The sequence below is a fragment of the Ursus arctos genome, unplaced genomic scaffold (genome assembly GCF_023065955.2).
Source record: "Ursus arctos isolate Adak ecotype North America unplaced genomic scaffold, UrsArc2.0 scaffold_2, whole genome shotgun sequence".
Lineage (NCBI taxonomy): Eukaryota > Metazoa > Chordata > Mammalia > Carnivora > Ursidae > Ursus > Ursus arctos.
In genome coordinates this window covers 9,425,084-9,439,688 of record NW_026622874.1, presented here as the reverse complement: position 1 = coordinate 9,439,688, position 14,605 = coordinate 9,425,084, and the positions used below count along the sequence as shown (strand labels likewise).

Sequence of the window (14,605 nt, the reverse complement as noted above, 5' to 3'; positions counted from 1 at the left end):
AGAAAGAAAGAAAGAAAGAAAGAAAGAAAGGAAAGGAAAAAAGTGAAGAAAGCCTATGTGATTATGGGATACCAGCAAAAAAAAAAAAAAAATTATGAATTATTGGAGTCCCAGAAGAGGAGAGGGAGAGAGGGACAGAAAGCTTACTTAAAGAAATAGTAGCCAAGCACTTTCCAAATCTGGAGAGAGGTTTGGATATCCAAGTTTATGAAGCTCATAGGTCATAAAACAAACTCAAATTAAAGAGATTGTCTCTGAGACACTTTACAATAAAACTGTTAAAAATAAAAGAGAGAGAATCTCAAAAACAACAAGAGAAAAGAAGCTTATAACTTATAAAGGAACCCTTAGAAGTTTGTCAGCAGAGACCTTATAGGCAGGAACAGAGTAGGATGATATAATCAAAACGCTAGGAGAAAAAACTACCAACCAACAATACTCTATCCAGCAAAGTTAACTCTCAGAAATGAAGGAGAAATAAAGATTTCCCCAAACAAAGGCTGAGGGAGTTCACCACCAGGAGACCTGCTTTACAGGAGATGCTGAAGGTCCTCCAAGTAGAAATGAAAGGTTGCTAATTATTAGTATGAAACATATGAAAATGTACCCCACACTAGTTAAGGTAAATGTGTAGTCAAATTCGGAATACCGCAATACCATATTATGGCGTTGTGTTAACCACTTAGCTCTGGTATAAAGGTTAAAGGACAAGAGTATTAAAAATAACTACAGCTATAAAAATTTTTAATATACAGTATAAAAATAGGTCAGTTGTGACATCAAAAACATAGAAGGGGAGAGCACAAGGGTAGAGTTTTTGTATGTGACTGAAGTTAAGTTGTTACTAATGTAAATTAGGCTGTTACATCTAAAAGCCGTTTTAAAGTAAGTGTCATGGTAAACACAAAGGCAAAATCAATAGTAGATTCACGAAAGGTGAGGAGCAGGGAATGAAAGCTTACCACTGCAGAAAATCACCAGTTCACAAAAGGAAGGAAGCAAGAGAGGGAGGAAGGAACAAGAGAACAATAAAACAGCCGGGCAACAATGAATACAATGACATTAGTAAGTCCTTACTTATCGATAATTACTCTAAATGTAAATGGATTTAATTCTTCAATCAGAAAACGAGAGTGGCTGGATGAATAAAAAAACCCAAACCCAACTATATGCTGCTTATAAGAGACTCACTTCAGTGTTAAGGGCACATATAGGCTTGATGGGAAGGGATGGAAAAAGATGTTCTGTGCAAGTCAAAACCAAAAGAGAGCCGGGTAGTTACACTTAAATCGGACAAGATAGACTTTACGTCAAAAATTGTAACAAATACAAAGAAGATCATTATATAACAATAAAGGGGTCATTTCTTCAAGAGGATAACAGTCATAAATATATATACATCCAACATCGGAGCAGCTGAATATGTTAAGCAAATACTAACAGATCTGAAGGGAGAAAGAGGCAACAGGCCAATAAGAGTAGCCTTTAATACCCCGCTTTCAACAATGGACAGATCATCCAGGCAGGACATCAGTAAGGACATGTTGGACTGGAACCACACTTTCGACCAAATGATCCTGTCAGACAAATGCGGAACAGTCCATCCAGCAGCAGAACACACATTCCTCTCACGTGCACCCAGAACGTTCTCCAGGAGAGATCATATGATAGGTCACAAAACAGGTCTTAGCAAACTTAGGAAGGTCAAAATCATAGCAACTGTCTTTTCTGACCACAGTGGTATAAAACAAAACATCAAATAGAAGAAAACTGGAAAATTCACAAATATGTGGAAACTTAACGACATACTCCTGGGCTACCGATGGATCTTAGAAAAAAATTTAAAAACATCTTGGAACAAACAAAAATGGAAACACCATATAACAAAACTTATGGGAAGCAGCAAAAGCAGTTCTAAGGGGAAAGTGTATAGTAATAAATGCCCCACATTAAGAAACAAGAAAGGTTTCAAATAAACAACCTAATTTTACACTTCGAGAAAGCAGAAAAAGAACAAACTAAGCCCAAAGCAGATGGGAGAAAATAATAAAGATCAGAGAAGAAATCAGTGAAAGAGAGACCAGAGAAATAAGAGAAAAGATCAATGGAATAAATAGCTATTTTTTAACAAAACAAAATGACAGACTTTTAAACCTACCAAAAAAAAAAGAAAGAAAGAAAGAAAGAAAGAAAGAAAGAAAGAAAGAAAGAAAGAAAGAAGAATCAAATAAATAAAATCAGAAGTGAAAGAGGAGACTTTATAACTGATACCACAGAAATAAAAAGGATTGTAAGAAATTACCATGAACAATTACATGCCAACAAATTGGATAACCTAGAACTGGATAAATTCCTGGAAACATGAAACCTACCAATATTGAATTATGAAGAAATAGAAAATTTTAACAGACCAATAATGAGTAGAGATTGAATCAGTAATCAAAAGTCTCCCAACAAAGAAAAGCCCAGGAGCAAATGTTCTCCCTGGGGAATTCTACCAAACATTTAAAGAATTGTCACCAGTGCTCAAACTCTTACAAAAAGTCGAGGAGGAGGGAACATTCCCTAACTCATTTTACAAGGCCAGCATTATCTTATACCAAATGGAAAAAAAGATATTACAAGAAAAGAAAATCATAGATCAATATCCCTGATAAATATAGACACGAAAATTTTCTTTCTCTTTTTTAAGGAAGTTTTTGTTTTAATTCCAGTTTGGTTAACATACAGTGTTATTTAGTTTCAGGTGTCACAAAAAAATTTCAATAAAAATATTAACAAACCAGAGTCAACGGTACTTAAAGGAATCGTGCACAGTGATCAAGTGGGGTTTATCTCTGGGATGCAAGGATGGTTTGACACAGGCAAATCCATAAATATGATACACCATGTTAATAGGATGAACAATAAAAGTCACAAAATCATCTCAATAGATACAGAAAAAGCTTTCAACAAAACACAGCATTTTTTTTCATGATAAAATCTCCCAGTGAATCAGGTATAGAATATAAGAAGCACAGGGGCGCCTGGGTGGCACAGTCGTTAAGCGTCTGCCTTCGGCTCAGAGCGTGATCCCGGCGTTATGGGACCGAGCCCCACATCAGGCTCCTCCGCTATGAGCCTGCTTCTTCCTCTCCCACTCCCCCTGCTCGTGTTCCCTCTCTCGCTGGCTGTCTCTATCTCTGTCAAATGAATAAAATAAAATAAATCTTAAAAAAAAAAAGAATATAAGAAGCACAAACCATAAGAAAAAAATTGATAAATTGGATATCATCAAAATTAAAACATTTTCATTTAAAAATACCATTAAGAAAATGAAAAAAGGAAGCCAGAGACAGTGAGAAATTACTTGCAGGCACAGAACTAATATTGTTCGTTTTAGCATTATTTTCGTTTCGAGATAGAATTCACATAACATAAAAGTCGCCATTTTAAAGTGTAATCTCAGTGAAATTTGCTATATTCACTGTACTGTAACCGTCAGCACCATCTAATGCTAGAATGTTTCTGTCATCCCAAAAAGAAACTTCTTACCTATAAGCAGTTAGTCTGAATTTCCCCTTTTCCTTATCTCCGGGCAACCACTAATCTACTTTCTGTCTATAATACGTGTTTTTTTGTTTGGCTTCTTTCACTTAACACAATGTTTTCAAGGTCCATCCATGTAATATGTAATAATACTTCAGCCCTTTTTCTGCCTGAATCACATTCCATTTTGGGGCTATACCACATTCGTTTACCATTCCTCAGTTGGCATGTTTCCAATTTAGGGCTATTATGAATAATGTTGCGATGAACGTTAAGATGCAAGTCTTCGTGCGGACATGTTTTAATTCTCTTGGGTATATGCCTAGACGTAGACTTGTTGTGTCATATGATAACTCTAACTTTTTGAGGAACTGTGAAACTGTTTTCTTTTTTTTCTTTCTTTTTCTTAAGTAGGCTCTACACCCAGCACGGAGCCCAGTGCGGGGCTTGAACTCACGACCTTGAGATCAAGACCTGAGCCAATATCAAGAGTCAGATGCTCAACCAACTGAGCCCCCAGGCGCCCCTCAAACTGTTTTCTAAAGGGGCTTCATAATTTTACACTTCGCCAATGGTGTATGCGGGTTCCAATTTCTCTACATCCTCACCAACGCGATTCATCTATCTTTTTTATTTTAGTCACCTAGGGGGCGTAAAGTAGTATCTCACTATAGTTGTTGTTTTTTCTTTCTTTCTTTTCTCCTTTTACCCATCCCCCCCACTCGCTTCCCCTCTGGCAACCACCAGTTTGTTCTCTGTATCAAAGACTCGGTTTGTCTCTTTTTCTCTTTGTTTGTTCATTCGTCCTGTTTCTTAAATTCCACATAAGAGTGAAATCATATGGTATTTATCTTTCTCTGTCTGACTTACTTCCCTTAGCGTAATACTCTCTAGCTCCAACCATGTTGTTGCAAATGGCAAGATCTCATTTTTTATGGCTGAGTAATATTCCATCACAGACGTCTTCTTTATCCATTCACCTATGGATGGACACTTGCTTGCTTCCATATCTTGGCTATTGTAAATAATGCTGCAGTAAACGTAGGGATGTGTATATCTTTTTGAACTAGTGTTTCCATTTTCTTTGGGTAAATGCCCAAAGCGGAATTACTGAATTGTATGATAATTCTATTTATAATTTTTTGAGGGACATCCATACAGTTGTCCTCAGTGGCTGCCTCAAGTTACATTCCCACCAACAGTGCACAAGGATTACTTTTTCTTCACATCCTCGCCAACACTTGTTTCTTGAGTTTTTAATTTTAGCCATTGTGACAGGTGTTTGGTGATATCTCCCTGCGGTTTTAATTTGCAACTTCCTGATGATTAGAGATATTGAGCTTCTTTTCATGTGCTTATGGCCGTTCATATATCTTCTCTGAAGACATATCTATTCTGATCTTTGGCTGATTTTTAGGACAACGGTTTTCTGATTTGTTGAGTTGTATTTATGTGTTGGTATTTTTAGTGGGGATGGGTGGATTAGTTTACAGAGAATTGTGGTCTTCTTAAGATTATCAAAGACCATATGCGTTTCCATCTACCCAGGTCCTTTCTGCATTCTTCAGTAACGTTTTAAGTTCATTTCATATAGATCTTACACTTTTTATTAGGTTATTTCTAGTTATTTATCTTTTTATTATTGTAAATTACTCCAAGGTTTCCGTATTGACAACCAAAAAGAGCATTTGAAAAACTATGTGGTTCAAATTCAGGCCAAGTTTTGATCTGCAATCTCAGACCTACCCCAGCAATTTGCTTTACAGGGAAGGACGCTGATGCCTAGCGATGTTGAGTGGCTTTGTCGAGGCCCCACAGCACGTAGGTAGGTGGGTAGCAGGGACAGGCACTCGAGCCCAGGTATTCTGCCTCCGTGTTCATCCTGACTCTGGGTCCAGGGCCCTGCCATTTCACCAACCTCCATAAAATATGTAAGTCTAGGAAAATGGCGAATGTCCTTACATGCGTTGTGAACTCCCATTTGCCTCGGGACTGACTTCACCAATCAAAGTAGGAATTAGATGAAATCTGACGAAAGTTAGAGAAAAAGGAGAGTAAAACAATGGTTAAAGGAGAGAAAAAGCAAAAATGTAGACACACACACACACGCCTCAAACCCTCAAACCTCCAGAGCTTCCTGCCTATGAACCGAAAGGGGGAGTGTGAGTTTCTTGGCCCCGTTGGCAGGTGTGAGCCTTCTCAAAGGCCCCATAGTCCTCCACTTCCTGAGGAGGCAGCGGCGGAACAAAGCCAGCAGACTCCTTTGCTCTTCTGTGCCCCAGCCATGGCTGCCACAGCCTCGGCGTCCTGGCACCATCCTGGGGGAAAGGACAAGATGACGTGGAAGGTGCTGGTTATCATGGCCTTGCTGCAGGCACAGCTCCCAGTTACAGGTAAGGCCGGACGTATCGATGGCAAGGAACTTCTAGAAACTCTCTGGGCGTGTGTGTGCTGTGGGGGGAGGGTAATGGAGCGGTACTTAGGACTTGGTGTGTCTTTTGACTCCTGTTCTCCCCAGATCGAGGGGCGGCTGAGCAGGGAGGGTCAGCTCCATGCCAGGACCCGCTCATCACAGCTGAGCTGGACGTGGGTTCTGAGCCAGCAGCCAGGTGAACACACACCTGGCCCAAGGACAGGTTTTTCCAGTGATAGCAGGAGAGAGGGAAGTCCGCGGAAGGGAAAGATAAGGAGGAAGGAGGTAGAAGAGCAACTGAGGCAGGCCAGTGTGGAGAAGAGGAGAGGGAGTATTTAACAGACGCTGGACGGGATGAGGAAACGCCAGCCAGGCCATTTTTCTTGTCTCAGCATCTTCTTCTACCCCCTTGTGGGCTCCATCACTCAGCCCCTTTCCTTCTTCCTTTGCCAACAAAAAAACCCTTCTCTTGTTGGTCAGTCAAGGTCACGGCTGTGACCCCAGCTGACTTGAAGCCCTGGATGGGGCAGGGACTAAGCAGCAGGGTCAACAAAGGAGGGAAGGGATCTTCCTCGGGGTCCATGTCAAGACACAGTTCTGTCATGGCTGCCCCCGCACCCCACAGCCAAGGGCGGCTCTGGGACACACCCATCACAGGCTTCGTGACTCACCCACCGCCCCTCACTGCAAACAGTTCTCCATCTGAGGCCGAAAAGCTAGAGATACTGACAGAACGTAGGGACAGAGGAGAGGATGTGACCTGTTAAGTCACCACTGTGACTAACAACCAACCAGCGAGAGAACTTACTCCGCACCTCGTTTTTGTTCATGGGAGCCTGGCTTTTCTAGAATCCTTTCACTCCCACCATGTTTTCTAGGCCAGGTAATGAGGAGAACATGTGAACAGAAAACCGAATGTCTTGGGGGATTGGTGCCACAGCATCTTTATAAGAAATGGGACCCGCTGGATTTGAATCTGAAGAAACAGGGAAGGTGGTCACAAGCAAACGCCCTTCCTCCTCACAGACGGCTCCAGCATGGGAGAGCATTTAGCGACCATGGTGGGAGGGCAGGGGAGGCCACTGGTGCTTCTGCTTCTGACAGGAACATGGCATGGCCTCAGCTTGGTGCCTCGGGGCTTTTGAGGACTAAGTACTTGTGGGGTTTTCTGTAAGATCGTAGCTTTCTTCTCAGAAAAGCCTTGTTGGGTATGAGTCACATGGCGCTGTGGGGTGAGGGCTCCAGAGCAAGCCCCAGGCGGCCCATCCTGTGTGCAGGGGACAAGAGGACCACGCTAGCCTGTGAATTCCGTGATTTCAGGGGAACAGCTGACGGCAACAGCCTCAGACCCTGGGCTTCTCAGGCCACAGAGATAATTCCGCTACGCAGAGTTTCCTCACCAGTCCCTTTGGGTTGACGGTAGCAGCAAAGTAGAGTTAGAGGAGGAAAAGAGAAGCTGCTTGGGTGGTGGTAGCTGCCGAGAGTGGCAAACAAAACCCCACCCAGCAGACTGGATGGGGCCGTGCCCGTTTCCACAAATGGCGCACAGGAGGAAAGTCAGGTTGACTGGATTTTTCATCTTTCCATGCCCCTTGCTTTGCTGGGGTGGAGATGGACAGTTCAGCTGCTCTTAGAGGAGGCTCCTAGATGAAAGTTCTTCCAAGCGTCTTGCCCGGTTGAGGTGACGTAAGGGGAGACTTGGGCCTTTAGCCCCGAAGGCTGCAAATGACACCATGTTGCCTGTACAGCTTCGCTTGGCGGAAAGGCTGCTGACAGAATTTGAATTGAGGTCTTCTCTCTTGCTCAATGAAGTCACCCATCCCCAAAGGCTTTTTCAAAATCCACTTTTTACTAAAATTTTTCCATTTGCTTGTTATGGAAATGCCCAGATCATGAGGATCAAAGCAAATAATGACCTAGTCTGTCTACGTGAGGAGGTGTCGCTGGGGGAGAGCCTGCCAAGGTCACCGGGGTCTGTGGCTGGAAGCGACAAAGGTGGTGTGCTTAATGGCACAGGCACACTTTTGCCTGCAGAGCCATCAGCCACTCAGTATCTAGAACTCCCTACCCCACAGTGGCCAAGAATGCACCCAGTGGCCGGTGTGGCCATCGTCCTGCGAGGCGAGGACATGCCGCTGTGACCCAAAACCTCGGGGAATGCAGGCTCCCAGGCTTGTTTGCACCTCTACTTTTAGGGAGGCAGCTGGATGTGATGGCAAAAGTCAGGTCAAACATAGATGGAATCCCAGGGCTGCCACTTTCCTAGCTGTGCAATCTTAGGCAAGTTGCTTATCCTCTCTGGGCCTTAGTTTTCGCCCCTCTAAAGTAAGGATAACTTTCCTTGCAGAGTTGTAAACATGAGAACTGAATGCAATGTGCCTGATACACAGCAGAGCCAAACATAGCAGTGGTATTAATTATTACTATTATTACATCATGGTCTGTTTTCTTGTTCTCAATATCTAGCAACAGGAAATGGAAACCCATGGTTAGAATTCTTAATTTGCTCTCAACTCTGTTGTAAACAACACTGGGCGTTCTCTCCATCTGTCGAAATCCAACTCATCCTTCTTTCGAGTTCTGAGCATACCCATTGTAGCACAGGGACATAGCGGTGGTCCCGCCGAGCGGTGGGCCCAACCGTCAACGAGGATCGAAGCTTTGACAGGCCACAGGATGAGCATTAGAACTGCCATTTTTATTTTCTAAGACAACGGATTCTGAAGGGGATGTTCCCCCAAACTGAAAACCTGCTCCAAAATATATAATCTAAATAGTCAGGAGGAGGAACTGTGAGACACAGTCCACCGGGGCAGGAAGGCCCCCCAGCTTTCGGAGCCCAGTGCTTGGTGTGTGTGCCCAGTGGCTGGATAGTTAAACGCAAACTTCTCGAACGCCAGATCTTTGCCTAAAGTGCTCAGAGCTGGGTGTGAGGTCCGTTCTCAGCGATGCAGGACAAGGTCTGCTTCATCCAGCCGCCATGCAGCCACCTGGCTCCGCTCATCGAGGAGCTGCTTAAATTTTCTCCCTTGGCACTTCGCACACTTGCGGGCCTGGAGACCACAGCCGCTGCTGTGCCCCCGGCCCGGGGAGCTCTTGCTTAGGTAAACGACCACGGCTGTATGCATTGAAAATTCATTTACTTTTTGCCTTTGTCTTTAAAAAATTAGATTTAACTTTTACTGGATGTATGCATTTACTTTCCAGAGTCCCCAGGCATCGTGTCTTGCGTTTTATTTAGAACGGTTAAGGCGCTAACTCAGGAACTGTTTTGCCTGAGATCTGTCCAAACACGCCCTTCGGGAATCGTCTTTCTCCTGAGCTGTGTTTATCTATGGTCAGCTAATGGATTAAATAAACAGCACGGATCGTTCAACATAGGCTTCTTCTCCGCTTGGGCCAGTGTTAGTTCTTATTAACACCGAACGGATGGTAGATTTAATCAATTTGAGCAAACATTCAGTCAATTTGGTTAAAAAATGATCATACCAGTCACTTCACACATTAGTTGAGAACAAACTGTTTAGTCCTGCGGGACTGAGCCATTCTTCCCAGCCTAAAAAACCGAGTCTATGTTCCCTGAAGGAAGGGATGGGCTCAGAGAGTCAACAATAAGTACTTGTTGAATGAATTAAGAAGTGGATGAAGGAAAGAAATCTAGACGTTTCCATGTGATTAACTTTAATGGTTTATTGGGTAGGGAATATATTGGAGTGGCATTATTTGGACGTTTCTTCTAGAGAACTTAGCATTTAAATCTAAACCAAACAAAAAACAGAAATTAAGCTGGTGGAGGGGACAGGGCAGTGTGAGTGAACAACAAATGATTCAAAATGAGTTGCAAGGATGATTTAAGATAAAATCTGCTCTTATTAAAATTCTTGATATAAAATTTCCGATATTTGTTTGTTTTGGACTTATGAACAAGATAATTTCATATGTTTCAAATAATATTATATCTCAAAAATAAATCGATGAGAAAAAAGAAAAATGTACATAAAGAAAAATGCTCATTTTTCTGGCTTGGCTTAACCCCTAGGGAAAAAGCAGAAAATAAACAAGGCTATCAACTGTTGGAGAATGTGGACCAATAAACTTTTAAAAAACGATTTAATGGAGGTACCAGGAGAAAAACAATTTTGTGGATTATGGCAAAAATCACAGTATCCATTTACCTCAAAATATGGAAAGAAGAAAAAAGCAGGTTGTCTAAGCAGTGTAGACCGATTTGGTCTAGGTTACTAACTCAATGTTCCAAGTAGCTATCGCTGTTTTCCCCCTCTCCTCATTTGAGGTATTTTTTTTTTTAAGATTTTATTTATTTATTCGACAGAGATAGAGATAGCCAGCGAGAGAGGGAACACAAGCAGGGGGAGTGGGAGAGGAAGAAGCAGGCTCATGGCAGAGGAGCCTGATGTGGGGCTCGATCCCATAATGCCGGGATCACGCCCTGAGCCCAAGGCAGACGCTTAACCGCTGTGCCACCCAGGCGCCCCTCATTTGAGGTATTTTAATAAAAATATCAAAAACTCATTTGAAGAAGTTATACATTGTTTAAATCCATAATCGTACAAGCTCACCCAATAACTTTTCATTTTTACTTCTTTGTGTTCCATTCCAATATTTTTTATAAGTGTATATTTATCTTTATGTAGTTGCCATCATAAAAACATTTCCGTGTGCTGTTTTCTCTTAGTAATCCATCGTGAGCATTTTCTATGCTTAGCCTTCACGATTGTTTTTAATTACTCTGTAAATTTCCATAGTTTATGCATCGTATTTTCCCACTTCCTTATCGTTGGACATTTGGGCTATTTCTGATTTTTGTTATTATAGCTAATCCTGCAAGAAAATCTTTACATACGTAGCTTCTCAAATTTCTTTTGAGTTATGTCCTTGGGCTAATGTCTCCAGGACTGACCATGAAAAGATTAGGTTAAAGTCAAAGAACATTTCGCAGGCTACTTTAGGCTTCTGTTGAAAACAACCGTCGAGGAAAGAGAATTTTTTCCTAACTCTCCGGCCATCGGCAATGGCTTCGGTCTTCTCTAGAGCAGCAACATGGGGAGGGAAAGAGAGGGCCATGGAGCTAGAAAGATCTGGAGTCAAGCGGTGGTTCCTCCCCAGCCTTTCACTGAGCGGAGCTGCCGGCCCTCAGAGCCCGTGCTTCCTCTGTAAGATGGCGGCAGTGATGTCTGCCTGCTGCCCAGTGTGGTGGAACAGAAATGCCTCTCAGAAGTGCAACATGCAAAACGTACTCGAAAAGCAGTAGCCAATACCATGTGGGCCTGAGTCTCCCAACCTGTGAGAGAGACAGACGTCATTTTCCCAAAGCAATAGCTGGAAACCCTGGTACTAATATGTTTCTTTTTCTTCGTTGCTAAATTGTCATGCAAACTTGGGCAGACAGCTCTCTCAGGGCTTTGGTTTCTCATCTGCGAGATGAGAAAGGAGAGAGTTGAACATCCCTTTCACCTATAAAGTGAATGGCATGCGTTCTTGAAATTACAAAGTTTTTAAGAACACTTACTTCTCAGCTTCCCCCCACCCCCACTCCTGGTATTGGCTTACAGAATTAGGAAACTAAATTTCATGATTCCCTGCAGCTCCAAGTACTTTTTTTAATCTGGACTTCCACCTTATCATAATATTTTTAACTCTCTAGCGGGAGCCTCTGTTGTAAAAAATCCAAGGACGAAGTCCAGCATTTCCTGGCTTGTCCCTTATGCTCGTGCATTGACGGCAGATTTATCGGGGACCACCCAAGGACTTCTTCGTTGGTTAAGGACTGACTTGAAGAGAAAGCAGATTGCTGTCTGAAGCAGCCAAATTTGCAGCAGGGGAAATGTTAGGAGTGTCCACTGTCCACTTGGCTTGCCTCTTATGATTTGTGTTTCTCAGCAACTAATTTTCAGGCTCAAGGGGAAAAAAATAAATAGAAAGCATTAGAACAAGGACAGGCAGGATCCTTGCCCCGTCTAGACCGTCGGTCTCTTAACGCAGTCCGACCTGTATATTTACAAAGTGCCTTCCTGAGCTTTCACTTACTTGCTTCTCATCTCCAGCCTACAGCAGGCGGCAGATAAAGGGGTAGGATTCTCTTTTCATAAACAAAGAAAGTGAGGCTCAGAAGTTTGATGACTTGCCAAGAGTAGATCCAGGCCCCAAACACAGTTTCTCTGATCCCTTGTTCAGGGTATACATTCTCGAATGTTCTGTACAGCCTCTCTCCCAGGTCCTTGCTGGTTGATTTGCCATGTCATACCCCCAGTGACAGAGCTCTGAGGCAGACTTCTGAAGGTATTGCCTTCAGTAAGCACTTACTACTATTTCTCTCTCAATTTTTAAAGAAATAGTTATTTTGATGCTGACTATCCTCATGTCCCACGAGTTTTTCTGCTGCGTGTGACATGTTTGGCTGTTAATATGGAATTATGTTTTTCTCTGGCATGTTACTATAATTCTGAACTCACATTTCCCACAAATCTGCGAAAATCCATTTTATCTGTTTTACTCTTAATAAATACATGTATTTTAGAGCTTGTCTTGGGAGGGATGGCCTTCTGCGTGCAATCAACCCGTTTCCGTGTGAGTCCTGTCTCCACCACTGCCCTCCCTGTATGTGAAAATCAAATGCGTAAATGAAAATTAAATTAAATCCTATTTGAGAGGTTTTGATTCTAAGTAATAGCCTGTCATTGACCTTCTTGATAAGAATGTACTTTCATACAGTGCATAAGGCTTTGTATGTGTGGGGTTTTCTCAAGGAAAGTTGGTCCTCTTCTCACGGAGTTTCCATTTTCGCGAAGAGGGTGGACAAACGTGGCTATTCACCACAGACTGAGTTGAGATTTGTTTTTTGGTTTTTTGTTTTTACAAAATCCTCAAGGAGTGGGAGGACTGCCTTTGAAGGACAAATGTCTGAAATCAGTTTTCAATTATTTTTGCCAGATCTTAGGCTTGCATCTGCTTGATCCGAGCTCAGGGAGGGCAAGCCCTTTTGCTGTTGACTGGCACAAAACACGCCAAGATACAAAATCTGATGTAGAGCAAAGTATGTGAAGCATTAAAGAATCAACGAGGTGGATATCTGTTACCTTCCTACAGTTGTCTGGGAGGAGGGCTGGGGAGAGGAGGGCTCAGGAGCTTCTGCAGGGCATTTATAGGGCACTGGGCGAGCAGTGCATTGCCTTTGCAAACCTTGGGGTTGGAGAGGACAACCCAGAATGTAAGCCGCCACCACCGTTTAGGACATGACAAATTCCTCCTTCTCTCTATTGCTGTAGATACTAGAAGCTCAGCTGCGCACGTCTGTGTTTCCCCAGGTTCCCTCCATGGGATACTGTCCTGGTTCTAAGACATAATGTGAACGACAGCCCTGAGTTAGAACTGTCCTTTCATCATGTGGGCTGGGAGGGACGATGGAGAATTGGAGGGAAGAGGTGTTACAGGGGAAAGAATAGAAAAGACAACCTGGGGTTGGGGTGGAGGTTGCAACGTGCTTCCACAGGAGGCAGAATGGCCAGAGCCACCTGCTCCAGGGAGAAGGCAGCTGAGCCAAGTGTTTGTGTATGTGTTCTGGTGTGTTACAGTGTGTACGTGTACATGCATTGGTGCCCAGTGTTCACACACTGCTGTGCCTACTGCATGCACGTGCTCGTCTGTACGCTGGTGGACATGTCTTGCGTCTGCAGATACATGTTTTTGTGCGTGGCAATGAGTGGTTTTGTGTATTTAAGAGAAGGTCAGCGGCAGCAGGACAGCTCTGAAGAAGGAAGGGCAAACGTCGGTTGAACTCACAGCTGGCAACCTGGGGAGGTGACCAGTAGGGCTGAGATGTCACTGAGCACATTCTAGGGATTCTGGGCAGAAGGGAGACAAGAAAACTTCTGTTCAAAGTAGAATCTCTGGGATCCTGGAGAGGTAGGGGTGGCCTCCTTATAGATGCAGAATATCCAGGTCCCCCAACTTCCCTCAGGACTTTCCCATCTCCCAAGGAAGCCTGCTGTCTTTCCTTCACTCTACCTTTCTTCCTCCCGGCTCTCTCTACTAAGAATGCTGGCTCTACCTCACAGCCGCCTGTAGAAATCCTGTCTGCCCCTTTACAATCCTGTCTGCCCCCTTACAATCAAGCCCAGATGTGTGTGGCTCTCCTGGGCCCACTGTTAACAGTGTTATCAGCATTAAGGTGACAAAAGAAGGTGGAAAATGTGTTGTTCTTAGAACTCAGAATTAAAAACCCAACACAAATAGGTCCTACGGTGAGCCTTTCTCATAGTGGAAGCCCAGAACACAAATAGTTTCAGGAGCACTTACCCATCAGCAGAAAATGTCACCAGTTCTCCAAATTCTCACCAACTCTTTCCACAGTGGCCGTCTAATGAGTTCTGACGAAAAGAGTCAAAATGCATGTGATGCTTTTCTTTATTTCTGCCCTGAGAATAGAATGGCAAGCAATCCAATAAGGTGGTTTTTGATGACCTACTTTGGCCATCGAGACTTGGTATTGCCAGACCAATAGTTTTTTTTTTAATATCCAATTATTCAAACCATCTGGTCAGCTACTGGACACAGCAGCGAGTAAATACTAACCAAACACCTCTCACGCACCCCAAGTCAAACAAACAATCCTGCAGATGGTTGGCCAAGCGGCCCGTTGACGAG

At 43.2% G+C, this 14,605-nt stretch overlaps 1 protein-coding gene across 2 annotated transcripts in view; it reads left to right on the top strand.

The window, feature by feature from the left end:
• The first annotated feature begins 5,766 nt into the window (after positions 1-5,766).
• CD247 (CD247 molecule) overlaps positions 5,767-14,605 on the top strand; it is a 69,310-nt gene continuing 60,471 nt past the window's right edge. For both annotated transcript variants that reach the window (XM_057315507.1, XM_026509456.4), the window contains exon 1: positions 5,767-5,921. In XM_057315507.1, the coding sequence (XP_057171490.1) occupies positions 5,813-5,921 (109 nt within the window). In that variant the 5' untranslated portion in view covers positions 5,767-5,812. The remainder of the gene's footprint in view (positions 5,922-14,605) is intronic.